This window comes from Lissotriton vulgaris, chromosome 3_1, assembly GCF_964263255.1.
Source record: "Lissotriton vulgaris chromosome 3_1, aLisVul1.2, whole genome shotgun sequence".
NCBI lineage: Eukaryota > Metazoa > Chordata > Amphibia > Caudata > Salamandridae > Lissotriton > Lissotriton vulgaris.
In genome coordinates this window covers 1,037,863,247-1,037,887,442 of record NC_141689.1, presented here as the reverse complement: position 1 = coordinate 1,037,887,442, position 24,196 = coordinate 1,037,863,247, and the positions used below count along the sequence as shown (strand labels likewise).

The following is a 24,196-nucleotide window of genomic DNA, read 5'->3' as shown; positions in this document are numbered from 1 at the left end:
ATCTCGCACTTCCATGTAAAAGAAGATGTGTGCCCACACTTTTCATCAGTTGTTCATAATAAATGGGCAGATAGTGCGGTTTCAATATTACATAAAGTTCCATGCAGCAGGACCATGACTCGCATAAGGCGAATTGAGGCAGCAACGTCAGGGTATTAGCACTAGGTGGCGCAATAAAGCAAGGAAAGGCCACTAAAATAGACGGCTTTCCTGCTATGAAATGCTTCTTTGCTTGGAGCACCAAGCATGCTAAACAGCATGGACTACTAGTGAGGAACAACAGTTGCTTGTGAGCTGCTCTGCTTCAACAATGCTTGTGTTCACTTTTAACAATAACGGGAAAATAAGAGACTATGGGGTTACGGAAAACAATATGGTTTATCTGTTAAACTTTTGTAGATCAGAAGTCGGTGTTGCACCTATAAAGCACTTCAAAATCCTAGAAAGGCGCCCAGACGCGCTTTGACAGACTGGTACCCCAGTACTGATTTGCTTGGGCTTGGTTGGAAGCTCTGTGGAATGCAATATTTAATTATTTCCAGGGCTTACAAGCCAAGCAAACACATTACGAATCTACAGTCACACATCCTGCACAGCTACAGTAAATATCTATTGCCAGTCTTTTACAAGACATACGTTAAGCGACGAGCGACCACATTTACCCAGTCAAATGCAGAGTTGAATAATCCAAACATACCAATGCTCGATTTAATAGGCAGGTTCTCTCTGCTCGCTGCCTCCACTGGGTGGAGCCTAACCTCCATTACAGCTTCCTTGTTCTTCAGACTGAGCATGGACTCCCACAGGCCTTCTCACCAAAGAAAGTAAGAGAACTAGAAACAACCGGAACTAAACAAAACCATGCATTTGTATTCAACCATTTGCTTTAGAATCGCCCGGCACATAACAGAGAGCATACAGCTGCATGCTGGAAGAAACAGAGACTCCACATGTATCTCACTTGGTTTCATTATAGATGAGCATTGAAAGTATAATAGTGAAAGAAACAGAAAAAAATACAAGCTTCAGCAGCACGCGAGTGGTGCGCGCACGCGGCAAGAAGTAAACAAGAGGGAGGGGTGGGGGGGGTGCCCGTGCGCATGCTAAACATCAAAAGGACATTTTTAAAAAAGCACGTGAGTGATGCCCGAAAAGGCATTGTAGGTGCAAATGTTGTCTAAACATGAAGCACAGCAACCTAAAGTGGGTCATCGCGATCACGATTGGTGTGAAACCGAAATTGATTGCGATGACGCGCTAAAACACGCAAGGGATGAGCGCGCAGCAGGGCGCGTGCTTGTGCGCATTCTAGCAAGCTGGTGGCCGCTTTGGGAGCACTACCCAAAGCCGCTACTATATGTCTCTCCGGACAGCGCATGCGCGCTGACTCATCGAGACCTAAACAGTGGTGTCAGGGGTTACACTTTTTCGCGCTATGAAAAGCAACAGAATCAGTGTTTTTCTGGTGTGTATGGAACATTTTGCTTTTATTATTGCTTGCTTTCTACACTGATAATGCATGGTATATAGACAGTGTATGTACAGTGTATATGAGGTCCAAATACAATTTTGCAAATCAAATGTATTGTAGTACATCATACAATACTTCTTCAATGAGTCTTTGGTCATGTGCGCTCGCTTTTTCCTTCCCATGTCCCTTTTTTTCTTTGAAAAGGCCCTCTCAACATTGGCACTTGAAATGGGCAATGACAAGACAGCCAGTGCACAATTTTCAAAAGCTGGCCACTGACATAGCTTTCCATACCTACACTGTGCCCTTGAAGATTGCAATTCTCTGGACAGGTTCTGCAGCATTTGCTTTGAACTGGGCGATTATGCCCTCCGAGTTAATGAATGGTCAAAAGTGAAGGAGCAGTTTTAAAACTACTGAGAAAATTCCACTTTACTGAAGGGAAATAGAACTTGCACAGTGTACCACAGTGAGGTTTCATTGACTTCAAATGCCATGGTTGATGAAGGGACATTTCTATGGATCGTTGCAAGCCGTATCTCATACATTGTAAAATAAAAGTTCCTGAATTGCTCTTCAACATTGCTTTGTTTACCATATGGCAAGCACTCTAACATGGAACATGTTGCAGTGCCAAAGTCAATGTAAGGTGTCACCCAGCCAACTCTCAAGATGATGTTTCACATTTACACCAATTATGCAGAACACTTGGCAGACCAGGGTGTTTTCAGACTCTAGTTTTTTTTATGTCCACTACAGCAGTTATGTTTTCCTGTAAAAATCTAAGACTTTATTAGAGTGTACTTCTTTTCACATCACTAGCAATTTGCGAACGAATATCCTCACATTTCTTGCCTTTGGCATCATAATTCAGCAAAAATTTTGTAAACGGTTTCCACATGGGGACTATAGCATTTCACAGCCCCTTGGATCAAGAACCATCCTCTAAGTGACATAGTTGCAATTACTTTTTCTTTGATGCCACACAAAGCACAAAATGAGAAATATTTGTGTTTTAGTCCCCTCGCATAACAAAACAGCGCACTAGGATGGACTAAAAAGTCAATAGCATTCTTCATTAACTCTGAAGATTGTAAAGATGCTTTTTGCATACCATCTAACAAGTGGAAAGGATCTCTTACAGTTATCAATTTTGAAAGGTCATTACACAGCTTTTTCATATATGTAGCTGAATCACTGCAAGTACAATCAAAATCACTCCAATCTTTGTTGAATTTAGAAAGAAACATTTTGCAGCAGCATACCGAGTGACACTGCGATCCATGTTTCATCCTGTCATGTTTTCACCACTATCCCAGATGCTTGGCGATAGCACTTTTTTCACATATACATGTCACTATACATTGCATTGAATGTTTAAAGCCTGTGGTGTTGTCAATTCACCTACTATCAATACTGACTCACTAGAAACTTGGGGCTGATCTATCAAGGGCTTTTACCCATTCTCTGTGAGTAAATGTGATGGCACATTTTGGGACAGATTTGTATGAAACCAGCCATTTTACCTATCAGTGAAAGAATCAAACACAGCCAAAATATCAAATATGATTTTGAAATTTCCTGATTCTCTACAGTTTATAAAATAATTAAACACAACCTAAAACATGCTTCTAAACTCTACATCTTTAGACCAAAGACCACAAAACTGCAAAAAGCAATAGGAAGAAAAAACATTATTTCAGTGAAATCCCTCAACAACAAAACTCAAGCAGAATAATGTTAGCCCAGTCTTTCTTGCTGCACCTTATATAACAAGGTTATATTGTATAGGCCCCCTCAGGAAAAAATGACTCTTTCACTCTCCTTTTCCTATCTTTGAATGGCATTTAATTAGTGGTATGCAGGTGTTTTTCAGTGTTTATAAGTTTACACTGGTGAGGGCTATTTCCCTTTTGGTGGGGTTTTATCAGTTATTATAGGTTTAAAACTAAAACCGGACAGCCACAGTATACCCTATCCTTGGTTTTTCAATTATTGCGAAACGTTTAACACAGTGTACCCTTACTATTGTGGGGTCCGAGTTTTGATGTCAAACACAAGTGGAGTCAGTGTTCCCAAATAACAGTCATTGCAGCTGGTTTGAGTAGGACTGTGGCCCTTCTGATCCTTTGATGGCTTTCATCAAGCTCTTGTGATGTGCAAAATTGTTCAATGTTGTGAACAACGCACATCAGAAAAGGGTCCAATAATATCCTTTAGTTATTCTCATTCTACTTCTTTGCCCTCCTCTTCCTCCACAGATCCAATGTGTGATTTTGTATTGGTCACGTCTTCTGCCTCTTCTCTTTTCTTGGACCTTCTCAAGTTCTATGGACGCTTACACTTTGATCCTATCTCTAGTCGCTGGAGAAAACACCTGTCATCTGACTAGGGGACAGGAATGAGATTTTGGATCAGTGCCCTTCACCAGTGTTTGTGGGGCTGCAGGTGATGGTGTGGAAGCATGGTCAATGGGAGGTGGCATGGGGCCTGAAGGCTGCAGCATACTTGGCTTTGTCAGTGTCCCTGTGAGAGTAGGCCACAGTTGCTTATGCTCTCCCCAATCCCTCCATAACAGCAAACGTACCATGTCCTTCTTGATCACTGTGAACCAGGTAGGACTTCCTCAAGCTCGGCCAATGCACCCATGTGAGGGACTAGTTGTACTAAGACACATAGCTCAAGTCAATGCCCGATAATGTGTGTGGGGATTAGGTACCACTGATGACATATGGTATACATCTTCTTGGGGTCAAGCCATAATCTAGTGTGTATCCAGTCCACACATAATATTGCTTTTGAATTTAAAATAAGCACAACTAACAGATAAGCCAGACACTGTCCATTGTTTTTTACCACAGGCCAGAGATTGAAGGAAATATCCTGATTCGGGTCACCCAGGTCACTCACGACACCTCTCTGCCTTCTACCAATTAAAGAGTCGGTCAGACAGTACAGAATACAAACCAATAATCGTTTATTCAAGTACAGTTAGGAGTGCTGCAGAGGGACTAACATCGATAAGCATAAAGACACATCAGGTACATTTTATAACTGGACTAAACACGCCCACAGTGGAATTTTCCAAGCAATGGAGTACAAAGAACATGATCTCAGCACACTTATCATTACACATTTTCAAAAGTTCAAGGCTGTTCTAGTCTGCCCCGTCACCAGACTAGTGGGAGAGGGCCTCTATCTAACAAGAAAGGTATTCACTAATATGAACAGTCCATTCATTAATTAAGCAAGGAAGCCTGTTGAAGCCAGCCAGCCTTCACAGATGGAGGACTCTAAGCCCCAGGGTCCATAGCGCCTGGAGGCGCCGACACCCGCGAATGTGCCAGGATCTTCTTAAGAATGCTCAGGGGCTCCCGCGGCATGGAAGCCCATTGAAGCCAGTCCGCCAGCTTTCACAGTTGGGAACTCCAAGCCCAGGGTTCATAGCGCCAGGAGGTGCCGACGCCCGCGATTGCGCCAGGAGGCACTTAAGAACGGTGTGGGTATCCCACGGCACGGGACGTGTGTGGGCACACTCGTCAGAGTCTGGAGGAGGCTGGGCTGGGCCCACTCTCTTGGTGCTCCAGCACTTTGCCAGGCTCTTTGGCCCTGGAACTTCTCACTTCACAGGACATAACCAAGGGAAGGGTGTGATAAGCCTTTGTTTGTCAGACAGCTGCCTTTGCACCCGGGACGGCAAGCATTAACGAAGAAAGGGCCCTACAATCCCCAGGCCCCCTGCGGCTGGCATGACACTATTGACGTTGACCCACGTGCTGCTAAGCCCCAGAGGCCTCCATCGCTGCCAGTTATAGCCAGAAGGAGGCCGGGCTGGGCTACCTTCAAATATTCAATCAACTTGTTGCTCCCAAACAACTTAAGGTACCGTGCCCCCAGCAGTACTTAATTGTAAACCACCAGACTGTCCCTTACCTTTTGTAGATTCTTACGTTGTTTTATATAGGATTACTTGCCCTTTTTTTTGCATTGATAGAATTGCTTGTGGTCAGGACGGGATAGCGAACATCAAAAGAGGGTGGTTCAAGGGAAATTTCTGCCAAAAAAGAAAAAAGGAAGCAAAAGACAATGAGTTTGATGGCGGGCGGGGGAGGGGGGGGGGGGGTTCTCAACCGCATTGATGATCTATTAGCTGAATGCGAGGTCCTTCTTGACTCCCCCCAGTTACACTTCTCCACTCACATCTGCCCTTGGGCATTTTTCAGCAAGTACTACAACACCACGCCTGATACCAGCTATGTTAAGAAAAGGTCGAGGTAGGAATAAAGCATCTGATAAGCCCTCCCTACCATCTACTAGCCCAGAATGTGGGGTCAGAATTATGCCATTTACCACTGTGGATCTGTCTTTGTTTTCTTGTCATAATAGTTTTTCACCACTGCTAGAACAAGATGACACAGAGGAGGCTTCAGATAGTTTAGCTAGTTCAGTACAATCAACGAGGTCACCGACTGATACAACTAGATTGTTGGCTGACTCATGCCTAAATGTGGATGCTTTAGCATCCTATAGAATAGCTATTAATTCCAACAGTGTAGCTGTAAAGCGCATGGTTAGTCCACCTAGTAATTTATCAATTCAAGCGAATGAAGCCACTGCACACTAACAATACAGATAATCGGCTTAGCCCAGGAAACAAAATAAATTAAACAGCTGTAGGCAACCTCACAGCACCCCTGAGTAAGGTTCATACTGATGTCCAGAGTATCCAAAACCAATTACGGGCACAATCAGAAACACAGAAAGGCACCCAAGGGTGCACTAGCACCACGAGGCAGCAGAAAGGGGACCATTACGGCTATAATAGTTTCGACTCAGGAAGGTCAAGTAGCGCCCCTGTAGACCATACCCCCTATTATTGCTCGATTCACTAACAGCCATCCCAGCTGTGGTAAGGGGACAGCCCAACTTATGCCAGGCAGAGCAAAGCTTGTTAACCTAAGTAATACTGAAAGATTAAGGATAGACCCTGTATGTCATATAACAAACTGCACCGAGCACTAACAAGCTCACACACGAACACAGACACAAGGAAGACAATCTATCCAGTTAATATCCCAAAGAACCAATCTATTACACAGACAGAGGACGAGTGCTCCCTAATTAATAAATGCACTCTCTGGATATGGAGAGTGAGAGGGTGCTGGTCTATTATACGGGAAGGCATAACTGGGACCAAAAGATTACCTGACCTGGGAGGATCTAAGGACGTACATGACCTGATAGCGCTTACACTATGCACCGTGATCTGGTGGAAAACTTGGTGGCATTTGATTTGCGCACTGAACATTTGGTTAATACTAAACTACGATTCGCCAGCTGAAACAAATCGATCATGCTGTGCAGCCCTCCAGAATAATGGGTCCCCATTGAACGAGATCAAGTGAAGGCCACCCCACTTCCAGTAGCCCCCAAGTCCCAGGCAGTGTCTTAGTATGGGACATAATACACCACTAGTTGCACAATGATGAAAGCCACTTAGTAGAGGAAAGCACCATTGTAAATCTAGTGCATGTGCCAGATCATTCTGTAAGGCCTGCTGCCCCTATGGCCGAGCCTATATTGTCCATCAACCAGTCACAACGAAGTCTATCAATAGTATCATGGAACATTGCTGGGCTGCGGTCTAATGGGGTGTCCCCCGACTGGACTTCCTTTGTTGAGGCAAACGACATATGTATCTTTCAAGAAACAAGGTCAGTTGAACCTTACTATCACCCGGGTTATTTAATTTTTTACAAACCAGCTACCTAGGCAACAAGGATGCCATTCGGAGAGTCTCACAATCTGGGTCCGGCAGGACATTGGCCTTACTATAAAACCATTACAGATGGCTAGCAATGATATCCTTGCTATCCGTCTGGGGTGCGGGCAATATGGCGACATCGATATTTATAATATCTACGCTAGAGGACCCATAGGAGGTTGTAGGTTGGAGACAATTTCTAGCCTAGATGAGCTTTTACATAACATCTCTTGGTCTTCTCAAAAAACGCAAAGGCAGTGAGGGAAAACAATTACAACCGCACTTGCTCTTTTGTCACTCTAAGTGGATTTCCCCTACAATCTGGCTTGTGCCCTCCTTTGTAAGTCAACTGCTCCAGAACTTAAATTTAGAATACACAATATAATTGCTCAAAGAGGTACGAATTAAATGGCATACAATACGCACACAAATCACACAAATTAATGTGAGAACTTGTCTTCTTGGAAAAATCTTCTTTTATCCGTTATCCACACAGCCAACATGTTTCACCCCGGCGGGCTTCATCAGGGCTAATCGTGGAAGAATTCAATTCCACGTTCTAACAGATCACTAGAAGGTGCTCCAGAGTTCACTTCTTCTCTAGATGTCCGTCTCAAAATGGAATAATCTGTGAGGTATCCAATGGGAAACCAAGTACCTAATCCGGAACTCATTAATGGTCGAGTTCATTGCGTTATACCAGCCTGGAGCAGATACACACTTTAAAACGAGATCGTGAACATTGGATACCTCACAGATTATTCCATTTTGAGAATGACATCTAGAGAAGAAGTGAACTCTGAAGCACCTTCTATTGATCTGTTAGGACGTGGAATTGATCTCTTGGTCTTCCTCTGTAATTTTAGAGGAGATTTTAACAACACCTTTGAGCCCTTTGATAGTGGGGAACTGGACCTAGCGGGGTGGAGGACGAGCAGTGGGACATCCCTAATCTGGAAATACCCCCAATCAGAAAGTGGACGGAGGTTGCTCTACAGATGAAGACTTTAAGCCTCGAACATGGTCTAAGGGCAGTTAACGGAAGAACAAGATCGGATAAGCATGGGGCATATACGTTTAGCAATGGCCGTACTTCAAGCAGGATAGATTTTATGCTAATTAGCCTAAAAATCTGGCATACCCTGCAGGACATGGTCAGAATGGATAGACTCAAGAGCGACCATAACCCACTCTGTACAACACTTGTAATTAAGGGCCAAAAAGAGCTTTCACAATCTTCACATTTTTCACAGACAGGTGAACTGGCATTGACCAATGACATGCAACATCTTAAATGGTCAATGGTAATTGAACGCCCCAATATTCTATCAACTATTAACGCAGACCTGGAACATACTTTAACGCAGATGTTGTCTCTTCATTGTGACTCTTGCACACTGAAAGATACAATAATTTTACATAATACCCTTTTTGATATAATACTCACATATTTTGAAACCCCTTCCCGATCAAAGGCCGAGGGAAGTCAGCAACATCCTCACTGGTGTAATTGTGATTGCAAAAAAGAGCATAGAGCCTGGCGTGGGGGGGTGCGAGGGGGGGGCAATACGATCAGGAGACTAGCTTAGAGTCCAACACTCAAGGAAGTTATAAAAGAAGGTGATTTTGTCTGCTAAAAAGGCCTGGGATGAGAAAAGATGGCGGGACCTTATTGAAGCTTGTAAGGAGAGGAACATGCACCATTTTTGGAGCCTGATAAAATGGGGTGCAGGAGGCACAGGTAATCACCGCAAAATCATGTGGAGCCTGCTCTGTAGGTTAGGTTTTTTTCAGCTCAATATGCATCTAATGATAAAATGGATTATGACCCTTCTTGGGTTTATTTTAAATCATCGGATACTGTCTTCAACTTAGCTGATGTGACAATGGCGCTGAGCACTATCACCATTGGGAGAGCGTCAGGCATAGACAAGGTCCCCGCAGATATTTTTCTCCAGGACAAAGCCAACGGAGTCAAAACATAATGTTTTTAGCAAATGCAATTGCTCATGGATCTCCGATCCTGGATACCTGGAGAGGGGCGGAGATCATCCCCATTTATAAAAAAAGGAGTTACATCCTTACCCGGGAACTACAGGCAAATAAGCCTGATAAACTTAATACAGAAAGTCGTAGCTCAACTTGTCTTGGCAAAAATTAAAACCTGTATTGATGATAATGACATTTTGAGTCCTCTTCTGGGCTAATATGAGCACTATTTATCAAGTATTCCGATTAATTTAAATTTATTGGTGGACAGTAACACTTAGAAAAAGAAGCCTTTATGCAGCCTTTGTTGATCCTAAATCTGCTTTTGACTTGGTATCATGGCCCAAACTGTGGACCGTACTGCAGGAACTCGGCTTGCCCCCGACCTACTTTTTCCTAATTGTTCGCCTCTACAAATACAACTATGACCAAATTTGTTGGGGGGCGCAAGGAAACAAGACTGACCAGTTCCCGGTAAAGATGGGAGTACGTCAGGGTTGCGTTTTAGCACCTACGTCATTCTCACTCTTTATTAATGGTATTGTTCGCTTTTTAGCTTCCTTTTCCACAGATGCTCCATTTTTAGCAGGCACAAAAATTCCCATATTAATGTTTGCGGACGATACGCTTATACTGTCTAAAACACCGAGTGGGCTACAGCATTCGCTGTTGCATTTTGAAGAATTTTGCTTATTGCGTGGCCTAAAAGTCAATAGCTCAAAAAAAAGTTCATGACTTTTAACCCACATAGGTCATTTAATGGGGGGTAATGGATGGGCAACCCATGGAGCAGGTTGATGCATTTACTTATCTAGGCATCACCCTGCATAAACGACTTAGCTGTAGGCCGCATATTGACACCATGGTCTTAAAGCACATGCAGTTGGCCGGAGCCATGATAAAGGAACATAAAACATCACTGACTAAGCCCCTTTACCCCGGCACTGCACATCTATAGTTCAAAGGTACTGAGCTCAGTTCTGTATGGTGCCGAGCTATGGGGCTTCGAGAAAATGCATCCTCTAGCTGTCTCCGAGAATAAGTTCCTGAGTGGGATAACAAGCCTACATCAAAGTACCCCCTTGCTCCCCCTGCACTATGATTTAGGCAGAAAAGCCATAGTAGACCTTGCAAGGCTATGCCCTATTCTCTTCTTGCGTAGAATCTGGCGTAACCCAGAATTGGCCATCTTTGCAGACGGTCTTAAAGATATAATGGAGGCAGATCACTTCCACAAGATTGGCTGGCTACGCAACATCAGATCATTACTAATTAGCATGGGTATGCAATCACTGTGGGATGATCCTAGTTCTACTGAGTTCCCACCAAAACATTTAATTAAGCAAAAGTATTGGGAACCGATGGTGCAAGAAGCAAATAGAATGAGCGATGCCACCTCTCTAACAGGGAAGTTCTAACAAATTAAACCAAATCCATGTATTGAGGACTACTGTGACATAATTACTAAGCCTCTAGATCCCAAACTGTGTTTTCAGTTTAGAGCAGGCTGCTTACCTTTGAAGTCCTTTACAGCTGCCTGGTCCACTGCAGCCGATGACAAATGTCTAAACTGCACTGACACTGAAGAATCATACGTGCATGTGCTGTTTGTCTGTCCGGCATAGGCTGCTCCCCGCAAAGCCTGGCTGACACCCATTTGTAGGAACATGGGTACTCACTTGTTGAGTGTAGCAATGAGAATATTGTGTTCTAATCCATCAATCCCGTGCGCAGTATCAGTGGCAACGTTTTTGAGATGGATGTGGACAATTAGATCTAGGTTCCTTTAGTACCTCTGTAAATGAAGTCTCCTACCGATAATAATAATATGCTATATATTAATACTTGGAAACTTTTTTAAATTATCTATCAATTAGTAGCATTAATTTTGTCTATTAACATATAGTATATGCTCTTTTAATGTGTTTGATTCTCTCTTTTTTATAACTTGGAAAATCGTTTTTATGTGAATTGCTTTTATGACATCTGTCGGATAAAGCTCATGTTGACAGACAGTTAAGCAAAGCCCAACCTTAAAAAAACAAAACCTATGAAAAGCCATTTTTCGGAAAGGCAAGGGTCAGTTTCGGTCTTGATCACAAATGGTGGCCAAAAATAAAATGGTGCAGAGAATGCAAATGTTTACATGAATAAGTGCATAATCAAAACAGCAAAAACAATTTTATTCTAACAAGGTCTGATGCCGGGGACAATTCAGATGCCTGTCCTTGTGTTGCATCGCACTGTAAGAATGATGCTAGAACACCTAGATCCTATCTTAGTTAACCTGATGCACATGCTGACTGGCTTGAGTGCAAAGAAATAATATGCTCAGACACTTTGGGAATGGGACTGGCTCAACAGCAGTGCTTACAGGCAGTACAGAGGCCAACCATACAATCCAGCCTATGAGAGCCAACTGCCCCTTAGACTTTGCCGGGGCTAAGTGGGCAATTTCTGGGGTGATTGGGGAAGGCACATGGGCATTCAGCTACTGCACTGATAAGCTAGGCTTTTCACTGATAGTGCATTATCTAGTATGTTATTTTCTGTTGCATACCCCACTTTACAGTTTAAATGCCTAACAGGGCAAACCACCAAATCAAGGGCAAAGTACCACGAACATACTTCAAATTAGTATTTCATGTCAAAACTGCCTCCCATAAACGTAGTTCCTGGTATTCTTTAGTCTTTATTGAGTGTAATAAGTCCCATAAGGTATCACATACTTCCTCATCAAGTCATAGGGGAAGGGCAAATCTGTGTGGTGAGCACGAGATACTACCTTGTGGTGCCAGAGGCGCAATTTCTCAGGTGTAGTGTTCCATTTATCAGAACCTTATATATTATAAGTGAGCTCACCGGTATTTTGACAGTATATGAATGCTATACCCTCCCATGCCTAATGACTGGGTACTTTTATACTCAACAGAGCGGAGCATGAGAGCATTACCGCATTCGTACATTTCTATTTACATGTTTGAGGCTAGTGGTTTTGCTTTCACATTTGGATTTGTCAATAGGTCCTCTTTGTGCTTGACCACCTTGATTAGAAAGTTGTGATGTTTTAACTCTCAAATCTCTTGTCCCTCCATAAGGAGAGAAAACACAATTAAAATGATGTGAAAATCCATCTTATTTTACTTTGCTCGCTTTTCCACATTTCCACAGTTCGCTAGTCACATGGATGATGAATCTGATGATGAGGAAGAGACCATCCTCATCCAAATCTCTCAGCTCCTCAATACAATTGCATTATGCCATAAAAATACTGATGAGGTAAGTGCGGAGGATGTGAAACAAGGTGGGCCATTTAACTAGGTGTGTAGAAAATATAAATTGCAGAATATCCAAAGACTCCTAAATTCCCAGGTGATCTTCATTATCTTCCGACTCACATCAAGCACATTTTTGTAAAGCTCCCTCTGCTGCAGGGTTGTATGTTGGAACCAGGCAGGCATTCATCACACCTGCCTTAACAATGTGTTCTGAACCACAATTGCATGTTTGAAACGCATTCCTTTACCACAGAAGTCGTTAAAATGAATTGCCTTAGGGAAAGCGCTGGACTTTGGAATAGTACAATTTACTATTCCAACTCCAGGATGTGCAACAGTAGGGAAAGTGTTGGCCTTAAAGTCCAAAATTAGTCCAACAATGCTTTCCTTTAGGCAAGTCATCGTAACTACCTGTGTGGTAAAGGAATACATTGTAAAGACGCATTAGTGAGTTGGATCACATTGTTAACGCACACAGTGGTTCGAGACACGATGTAAAGGTTGTGTCCTCTGATGGAGGAATGGAGGTCTGCTGTCCCATGCAGTACTTCCCAGGGTTTGTAGCATTTGTACAAGATCACTAATTGAATCCTACCTCATTCATTTGAATGAGGCAGGAGGGTTTGCAACTTCTTCTAAATAGACTGAAATGAGACTTAATGGTACATCAGTCATAAAGCACAACATTGCTACTCAATTTGCATCTCCTATTTGCTACCTGCCCCATGATACATCAGGCAACAATATTTCATATCAACAGGGTTGTTTATTCCCAGCCATTGATTTGCGTATTCTGGCACATTCATAAATATAGTTCTATGACGATTCCAACAGATAATGAGCTAATTTGCAAACTTCAGCTCACTTGTAGGTTTTTTGGAAAGTAACATGTTTCACACATTCTCTGCACATAATGGGTTCATTCTGATTGGATGCAGAATCCCAAATTGTAGCATTAAACATGGTTAGTGCTACATCAGTCTAATACTCGGCATCTGCCTTGGACCCCATCAGCGAGGAATTGTATCAACAAGTGGATGAATCAAATGTAGCCCCATCTCTTAGAGAGGGGAGCTTGCAAAATGCCCCATGAACTAAATAAAATGCCAAAAACCCGCCCACCAGCCATGATTGTTTATCTGTGGGAATAAAGCCTTATTAAACCCTTCCATGCGGCCGTGATTCTGTGCCTGTGCGGCAGAATCGCGAGTGGGCAGGTTTATGACGGCCCCCTACCGTCATCAGCACACGAGCACCGTAGTGCATGATGGCTGGGGGCCGTCATCAGCATGGAAGGGGTTAAATGCTAATGATACAAATAACACATTCACCAATCTTTCTTGCAGGAATTTTGGAAAGATATTTTGCTCTACATGCTGGAAGAGGACTATACTTCATCTGTGCCAGCACTGTGCCAGATGCTACTTGTTGTAGATAAGGAAGCAAGCATCAACTTTGAGGAATGTGGTGAGTCTTAACCATCCTACTCATTGATACCGTTGGATCTACCATTGGACGTGGTTAATGCTTCCTCCTCCTCTCCCCAGATTCCCTCATATTTAGTAATGATCTTGCATGAGGTGAAGAACCAGTCCATTAGCTCAGGAGTTTTGGTTAATTTACTATGGTATGTGGGTGTCTTTCTTTCAATAACAGTTTTTGCTCTCCTTTTAGTGATATATGTATTTGTGTTGATGTTGCTGCTTTCTATATAATAATAAATCTTTATTCGGAAGTAGTCACATCCATAAAAGATTTAAAAAAATATATAATATAACTATAAGAAGAACTTCATTACATTAAAATAGATATTGTGCAAATTTGCATGGTCCAAGCTGACGTCAGTCGCATCTTGAGCTTCTTGATCTAAAAGCAGCCCTCGGGAAATTCGTGGCAACATAAAGGGTATGGTTGTTAGGCAAAAGCTGCAAATACATTACTACAACCCAGGCTTGTCTAAATTTCATGGCTTTTAAAAGGAGCCTAAGAATCAATCACCTGGGGTGGGGAAAATATTTACATAAGAAGACAAAGTGTAAGGTGTCCTATGGAGACCTGTTGTTGCAGCCACAGGACCCTCTCACGTTTGCAGGTAAATTACCAGACGGGGACACCAGTAGATGGTGTAGCAGATTGAATCTTAATGGATCACTGAAATAATATCGACTGCCAAAATATCGACTTGCCAAAATATCGTGGACAAAATATCGACAGTCAAAATATCGAGTTTGTATCTACAAACAGGTAAGTACAAAAATATCGAGTACAAAATATCGTTAACAAAAATATAGATGTAAAAAATATCGACTTTATTAAAAACAGTGTTAAATTAAATTAATATTAAATTTTAATTACTAAAATATACTTAAAACGACTTAAATTAAATTATAATAATAAAATAATAAATGAAAATAATAAAAATAATTTTTTAACATCTTATTTGTTGACCCTGAACCCTAAAAATACCCCTTTACCCAAAAACCCAAAACTGACCCTGAACCCTAAAAATACCCCTTTACCCAAAAACCCAAAACTGACCCTGAACCCTAAAAATACCCCTTTACCCATGACCTGAAAACTGACCCTGAACCCTAAAAATACCCCTTTACCCATGACCTGAAAACTGACCCTGAACCCTAAAAATACCCCTTTACCCATGACCTGAAAACTGACCCTGAACCCTAAAAATACCCCTTTACCCATGACCTGAAAACTGACCCTGAACCCTAAAAATACCCCTTTACCCATGACCTGAAAACTGACCCTGAACCCTAAAAATACCCCTTTACCCATGACCTGAAAACTGACCCTGAACCCTAAAAATACCCCTTTACCCATGAACTGAAAACTGACCCTGAACCCTAAAAATACCCCTTTACCCATGACCTGAAAACTGACCCTGAACCCTAAAAATACCCCTTTACCCATGACCTGAAAACTGACCCTGAACCCTAAAAATGCTCCTTTACCCAAAATTTATCAATATTATTTAATTACCAATTAATTATTAATTAACAATAACAATAAAGTAAATATATTAGAACATTAGGTGTAATTATTTTAATAATTAATATTATTTTATCAAAATTAATTACTTAAAAATAACACAAAATTATATATATAAAAAATGTACTCTAATTAATGTAATTAACTAATTACAATTAATTAATTAACAATTATTTACTAATACAAAATATATTCAAAATTATATTAATTAATTAACTAATTAATATTAATTAATTATCAATTAATTATTAATTAAAAATAATAACAAACATATATTAATTAATTAATTATTATTAAATTACTTCCCACCCTATTCCCCTATAAACCCACAACCCGCTACAGAATTACATTACGCAATTATTATCAAAACAAAATTCATGTAATAAAATATTTAATAACATTAATACACACTATTCACACATATTATTACATAAAAATACACTATAAAATATTATATATTATTAAAAAATCGATATTTTTGCTATCTATATTTTATACAGTCGATATTACTTCACTTACCTGAAAAACAATATTTTTGTAGTCGATATTATGTCCAGTCGATATTTTGTCCAGTCTATATTTTAAACTCGATATTATGTCCAGTCGATATTTTGGAGTCGATATTTTGTCTCTATACCAATCTTAATAGCTTACTAAAAATCTATCTAAGGGGTTTATGAGGGTAAATAGATAGTTCTCCCTGTCCTGCACTGACTTATCAAAACAGGTCCTCTCACGGTTGGTTGCATAAGCTCAGTATTTTCGCGATGAGCAGCGGTGTGTTTAAAAAAAGCTCCTTGACTATTTTCAGGTCCTGAGGCCACACTGCGTCACATTTCAGAAAAATATCCGCCCTGCCAAGTGCCACAAAGGACTTTTTTTTACATACTGAAGCAAGGGGATTTCAAGTGTATGATCTAGTGACAAACAGTATAAAATAATCAAGGTGTTAAACTTGGCCTCAACCCTAGATGTTGCTTGAAAAATATATTTCACTAGTTATGAAGACCCTATTTATGAAAAGTGAGTTTTTAAACATGAACTGGGAATTATTACTGCTCCTGCCCAGATGAAAATGCTTTTAGTGAACTAAGAGGCAAGCCAGGAATCATGTGCACCCTATTAATGGCCTTAATTCTTTTTATACATGGAGAAAACATTTTGTCTAGTAAATAAAACGTTTTTTAGTACCTCAGAAAAAGTGAACTTGCATATTTGAAGGTGCTCTCTTATGTGATAATAACGGAAAAGGCGGCTCCTTAAGACAAAATATTTGCCCAGGATTACACAATTTGTGACCAGTTCCCGGGTCAAGTACATTACAGTTAGGTCGAGTAGATTACTAAAGTTACTAGACCTGTAGTTCTAGTAACATTTTAATGATTTTTCGAGCCCTGCTAGACCATATCTTTACCCAACACAACAAAGGCTTCACTGCCACCAAATCCGCAATGTAATTAACTCCTAGTTTTTCATGTCTGGTAAACGAGTGGGTTCCCCGTGGAACCTTCAAAATTTGTCTCAAAGACGTATTTTGAGCGACCTTGCTGGACGCTGTACACCCCCAAACCTCGCTACCATACAACACCTTGAAGACACATATAGACTGCTATACCTTTAAAATCACATCAGGGGACCAAGAACCCAATCTGTGGACATAGTTGGCAATAGCTCCCAAAGCTTTGTGCATGTCGCACAACTTTCCCTCCATCAGTTGTTTCCAGTTGAGTTTTGCGTCCAACAAAATTCCCAGGTAATGAAAAGATGGGACCTTCGTTGAGGTGTGAATACCTGCCTTAAAAGTTTTAGATCGAGTTGCCAGAGAGCCAACTTCCAAAATGTACGATTTTGTGAAGTTGGCCTACAGGTCCAGCTCATGCATAAAAGAAACAAACCCATTGATAAATACTTGGAGGCCCAGGGGGGGCGTAGCTAGCCGGCGTCGATTGGCGGACGCGTGAGCTTTCGGCTCCTCGCCTTAGCCCCGGAATAATCCTGTTAAACTATCCTTAGAAGAGTCCAATCTACCATAGCGGGCTCTCCTGCACCCTCCGACACCCCTAGATTCTGCTGGGTGCCTTGTGGACATTGGCTGGCGAGCCTCACCGAGTGGATTGAAGCGAGGCTCCTCGGCGACCCGACGGCAGCGGACTGGGCCTGACGCCGCGTGCTATCCTGGAGAGAAGGCCGAGCGACGTCGCCGTTACGTGCGGCCTCAGAGTCGGGCGTGGACGGAGTGGTCTCCGGCCGGACTAACACTTGGATTTTTCCTTCACCGGAGCGTCCCCCTCTTGTCTGCTACCGCCTCACATCGGAACGATTTGTCTTCCCACGCAGTGGGTCCCCAGCAGAGCGGACACTGTGCACCCGAACCACGAGGCGGAGCAGTCGCCATTTCGGAGCGATCACGGGGGCGGATTCACCCTGCGGCGCCCTGCTGTCCCCGTGTCCCCAAGCCACATCTGCATGACGGTGCCCGGTGCTGAGACTGTTGACCTAATATTTCCCAGTGTCTAGTGAATGTGGGTATCGCCAGAGTGATCGGAGTCTGTTGGTCCGCCATAACGGACGCCATCTTGGCTGCACCATGCCTCCGGCACAGACCCAGTATCTAGTGGCAGTGGATCGCTGGCTGGTGTGTCTCCCATACTGCCCTTGCGGCCTGCAGACAGCGTGGTACCTCTTGGTTCTGGGTTCCTCTGCGGCAGGAGTAGAAAATGGGGAAAAACGACGCCTCTCAGGCGAAGCTCTCCTTTGAACGGCGTCGAACGAAGGGACCTGATACGACGGCCCCGGAGGCGTCCCCGAAGGGGGCCACTGCGACTGCCCCAGCGTCCACAGAGCTCCGGGACATGTTGGCCGCCATGGAAAAGGGCATCCAGGACAGCATTGCGTCTGTGGGTGGGCTCTAAAATAGACGCTCTGTCGTACCACATGGACCGCATGGCGGAGCGAGTGGACAAACATGCGGAGCGCCTGGACATGGCGGAACGTCGACTCACCGAAGCTGAGGAAGCCCAGACCGAGTGGGACAAAGATAGGAAGCAGTTTGGTAGACTTTTGCAGGTCATCCGTGATAAAACGGAGGATTTGGAGGCGCGCTCACGCAGGTCCAACATCCGTATAACGGGTGTGGCGGAAACGACTCAAACTGGGAAGATGGAGCTCTACGTCGAAAAATTGCTGAAACTACTACTCGGGGAGGAGGCCTTTTCCCCTATGTTCATCGTGGAACGGGCTCACCGTACGTTGGGCCCACAACCGCAGCCAGGCGCGCCTCCTCGCCCCATCATCGCGAAGCTCCTTAATTACCGCGACAGGGACATTGCTTTGCGCTTGGCGAGGGAGAAGGGTAAGCTCCAACATGAGGGTATGGACATCTCCCTCTACCCGGACTTTACGGCCAAAGTACAGGAGGAGAGACGACAGTTCGCATCGTATAAAAAACAACTGCGAACTCTGGGCCTTGACTACGTGATGCTGTACCCTGCCAAGCTTCGCATTAATACAGGAGGGCGATCATATTTCTTCACGGATCCCAAAGAACTCCAAAAATCCCTGAAGGTATGGACACGGGAGCGAAAGGAGGCTCGGCAGAGCCATGAAGACGACGCTGGCTCAGCATCAAACCTGGAAGAACAAGACTAGAGGGGCTCTGCCGGAACATTTGGCTCTTCCTACCGAGGGTAGGACACGATCCCGCAATCTGGTAGTGCTGCGCCACCCCCCCCCCCCCAGGGGGCGGTAAGTCTGGATTACATGGGGGCTGCCAGTACTATTTGGAGGGGCGGCGGCCACACTGTTCGGACATGTGCTTTATGGGTTGCTGGTGAGGAGATCGCTAAGCCCTGATAGAGGGGGGGGATCTGGTCACTGTTGCATTGTTGGGGGGTTGGTGGGGTTGGGGGGGTCTGTTAAACGTGCTTTCCGATGGGCACTGGAACACAAGCGAGGCTGGGACGGAGTGCCGAACTGAACAATTTCATTGGGACAGTTGGTGGTGTTGTACTATTCTGGCGCGCTTTGCCCCGGTGCCTTTGGTTGTGCGACTCTCCAGGGAGTTGAGTATCGAACTGACGAACACTCTGCTATTTTGGGGTTGATGGGGGTAGTTTTTGGGACCTGTCTGACCTGGTTGGGGGTGGTCGGCTGTGGGTGGGCGGGGGAGCGGGGGTGGGGTTTGGGGACTGGGCTGTTGGGGGGGGGGGTTTTGCCTTGGGGTGTTTGAGGGGTTCGTGCATGTTGAGTGTGAACTGCTTTGTGGAACTGTAACTATTTGGGAATGCCGGCTGGCAATTACGGGGGCAAGTGTACTGCTGTGTTCTGTTCTTTCCATCCCTGTTGCTAAAATGGTTTATAGGCTCATGCAATGTCTAATGCTGCAATGAATGTTCCCACATGTGCCCCGCATACGCTGAAACTGATGACCTGGAATGTTCGAGGCCTGAACGACTTCCGTAAGTTGAGGAAGGTCCTCGGCTCCCTACACAGACATCATGTCGATCTGGCCTTGTTGCAGGAAACACACTTGCCAATCAATAGTAGGATGTTGCAATCCAGGGGGTTGGCGGGGAATATAGTGGCAGCAGGCTTCACGACGCACGCCCGGGGGGTGTTAACCTGGGCCAATCCTACATCACAATTGAAATTGATCCCGGTACATGCAGACACGGAGGGCAGATACGTCTTAGCTAGATGTGTGGGTAAGGGACTTGACCTGCTGGTAGTTAATGTTTATGGCCCCAATTATGATCACCCTGAATTCTATGCGACCCTGTCCGCCCATTGCAGGTCACATGCTCAGCCTGGGATGTTGTGGGGAGGGGATTTTAATTTCGTGTTTGACCCCTCTAGGGACCTCTCCGCGGGCCCTGCTCGGCGTCCGGTGGCTTCTGCCACCTATATGAAAGCCGAGTTGACTAAATTAGACCTGGTGGATGTCTGGAGGGACAAACACCCCACGAAGGGCGGCTTCACGCACTACTCGGCCTTTCACAACGTGCACACTAGGATAGATTATTGGTTAGCATCTCCTCCGGTCCTTAGTGGTATTAGCGCGTGCGAGGTTCTCCCGCGCACACTCTCGGACCACTCCCCCATTCTGCTACACCTCTCCACTGCCAGGAAGGGGATACCGGCCTTCACCTGGAGGTTCCCTCCTTTCGCTCTGCTGGATGATGCCTTCCGGGGGGAACTGGCAGAAGATATAGAACAATATTTCGCTACTAACCTAGACTCGGTTGAAGACTTTTTTACGGTCTGGGAAGCTTTCAAAGTGTTCATCAGAGGAATGGCTATGTCCAAGCACTCCAGTGTGCTACGCTCCATCAGGCGGGAACTCACCGCTTTAGAAACTAGGATAGCGGAACTAGAGAATCGACAATTGTTGACTCTTAGTACTGAAGATGGCCCGGCGCTCACCCAGCTCCTGTCGGAGTATCAAACTCTGGCGGATAGAGAGGTTCTCTATATGGGCAAATATACCACTGCCTGAGTGTATGGCGAGGGGGATAGGCCAGGAGCCCTGTTGGCTCACATGGTTCGGGGCTCTCGGAGGCCTCTGGTTGTTGAGGAGCTAAGGACCCCGGAGGGTGATACAGTCGTGGAAGAGGAGCAGATACTAGGGACCTTTAGCCGCTATTATTCTGAACTGTATCAGTCCAAGACGCAGGGTGTGGAGAGCGAAATGGACAAATATTTGGACCACATTGCCATGCCATTCCTCAAGAATTCGGATAGGGAGTTTTTGATGGCCCCCTTCCATGAGGACGAAATCCTGGAGGCCCTTGCGAGCATGAAATCGGGGAGTGCGCCGGGTTCCGACGGACTCACGGTTGGCTTTTATAAAGCCTTCAAAGATATTTTGCTCCCGCACTTGGTCGCCCTCTTTGACACTATCTGCGAGGATGGTGAGATGCCACTCACCATGCGTGAGGCGTTGCTGATCACTATACCAAAGCCAGGGAAACCTCCGAACCTTTGCAGCTCGTACAGGCCACTTAGTCTGCTGAACGTAGACGCAAAGATCTATGCCAAAGTCCTCGCCAACCGACTGGCTCTATTAGTGCCAGAGCTGGTTGCTCCGGAGCAGTCTGGATTCGTCCCATGCAGAAATTTAGCCTACAATATACGCACGGTGCTGGGCACGATGCAACATGTCAAGCAGGAGAACCGTGCGCTGGCAATATTCCTTGACATGGAAAAGGCGTTCGACTCGGTTGAGTGGCCTTTCATGATCAGAGTGCTACGGAAGCTGGGCCTGGGCGAACCGTTCCTGCAGAGAATCGGGGCGCTGTACCATCGACCGTCGGCCAGACTGCGGTTGGGAGACAGAGTGTTGGAGCCGATCTACATTGGCAGGGGGACTCGACAGGGCTGCCCTCTGTCACCGTTGCTCTATGCACTGGTAGCGGAACCCCTTGCTTGTGCTATACGGGAGTACCACAGTCTGGAGGGTATAAGCTTTCCCACCTATAAAATAGGGATCACGACGTACGCTGATGACACCTTGCTGTACGTCCGGAACCCAGAGTCTAACCTGTCTGCGGTTCTTCGGGAGGTGATCCGCTTTGGATCACTCTCGGGTTTGAGGGTGAATTGGGACAAGTCCATCGCTTTCCCTCTCACCCCGGTGACACAACCCTTTGACATGGAGTACCCACTGCAGTGGTCCACCGACTCGGTCCGGTACTTGGGCATCCGTCTGCACACTGATCCCGATGTCCTGGTTAGGGATAACTACGGAGTAGCATTCAATAAATTGGTTGACGATGTCGATGCCTGGGTTAGACTCCCGCTCTCCCTCTTGGGCAGGATCGCTATTATGAAAATGATAGTGCTACCCCGATTCCTGTTCCTTTTCCTTAACTTACCAGTGGTTCTGTCGAGATCGTTTTTTAGACAACTTACGCAAGTCATGATCCGACTGGCCTGGGGCGACAAGCAACCAAGAGTACGGTGGGCGACTCTGTCTCTCCCCTGTGAGATGGGGGGTTTGGGGGCTCCGGATCTAGAGCCCTACTACCGAGTTGCGCAGGCTTCTCACCTGCACTCGTGGATTCACGGTGACGCACGCAAGCCGCACCTCATTCTGGAACGGTTGATTGCAGACCCGCTCCCCCTGCCTGCCACGATCTGCCTCCCGACAGATCGATCAATCGGCCGGATGGACTCTCTTAAAGCAACCAAACATGCCTGGCATTCCATATGCGATCTCGCGGCTGTGATCTTCTGTACTCCCCATTGATGCCTGTAGAATGGGCCCTCTGGCTGGACCCATTGGGCGAGAAGGGAGTGGTCGAGGCCTTGCGTGCTCTCGGCATAGTGAAAATGGAGGATTTGTTCTCCGAAGGTACTTTGAAGACCTGGGATCAACTTACTCCCACAGAATCAGGCCCCTCCTTGCTGCAGAAATTCCAATTTCACAGACTCCGCTCTGCGTTCCGTGAGGTCCTGGGCTCTTCCATGGAGGAGCCTGAGGAGATCCCTGAACTAACCCATATCATTAAATCCAAATCACCTGCAAAACTGATTTCACAGGTCAACAGGCTGGGAGTGACGCATCAGCACCCACAACCCTCTAAAGCTAGAGCAGCCTGGCAGGACGATCTGCAAACCCCCATAGATGACGTCATGTGGCGGTATTGCTGCTCCAGCACGCGCAAGATCTCCCTGAACGGCAGGCACAGGCTGGTACATTTGAAATTCCTCCAGCGGGTGTACTATACCCCCGAACGACTGCACCGCTATGGCCTTCGCCCCTCTGCGGAGTGTGAGCGCTGCCGAACATTGGTGGCTGACTTCTTCCATTTGGCGTGGCTTTGCCCTGGTGTACAAGCTTTCTGGGGGGAGGTGTTTACGGAACTTGACCAGATTTTGGGGGAGACCCTGCCGCGCACTCCGGCACTTGCGCTCCTTGGTTACTCTAAGCCGCTGGCACCTTATCTGCGCCGGCTGGTCGATATGGCCCTGCTGTTGGCCAGGAGGGTGGTTGCAGCCTGTTGGATGCGTGGACCCCTACCTGCCAAAAGGAGATGGCTGAGGGACCTACAATACTGCTGCACTCAAACAGAACTGTACAGCGAATTGTTACTGCCCAAGAGTAGGCCAAAGAATTTCTGGGACCTTTACAAGGAACACTTGCAAAAGGGGGAGGACGGCGACTGTGACACCTCCGAAGTAGTTGATCTATAAGACCGGGTGTTGGAATAGTGGTTTGGGTGCATGAGACTCTCTCCCCGAGGGGCGAGGGGTGGGGCGAGTGACGGGGCGGGAGGGGGCTGCACTGAGGTTCTTGACTCTTGGAAACGGTTGGGGGTGACACTGGGGGGGGGGGCAATTCACTTACGGTGGGATGGCGAGGGACACATGGCAGGCACACCTTGGGGTGCTCACGACTGAATTGTGTTAGTAGTTCCACAGCCACGCTCAAGGGGGGGGGAGTTGGGATGTAGTTGGGGTAGTTTCCATTGACCTTATTTCGACATAAGACCTTATTGCCGCGATTGCAGTTGGGGATGGCCAGTTGACACACTGTTCTAATAGCTGCACACGAAGGAGCATCACCCTTGGTTATACTGGAATAGCGTCACTTCACCACGCCGCCGGGCCTCCGGGATGCCGGCAATAAGGCTGTGTACAGTACTCCTTGATTATTGCTCACAAGTTCCTTGTGTTGTGTGAAACAGT

General features: G+C 45.3%; 1 protein-coding gene across 1 annotated transcript in view; it reads left to right on the top strand.

Annotated features, from left to right (window-relative positions):
• Positions 1 to 24,196, top strand: part of LOC147727361 (maestro heat-like repeat-containing protein family member 1) — a 192,077-nt gene that overhangs the window by 139,555 nt on the left and 28,326 nt on the right. The window contains 1 exon segment of the mRNA XM_086963613.1: positions 13,849 to 13,969. Within this exon segment, the coding sequence (XP_086819739.1) occupies positions 13,849 to 13,969 (121 nt within the window).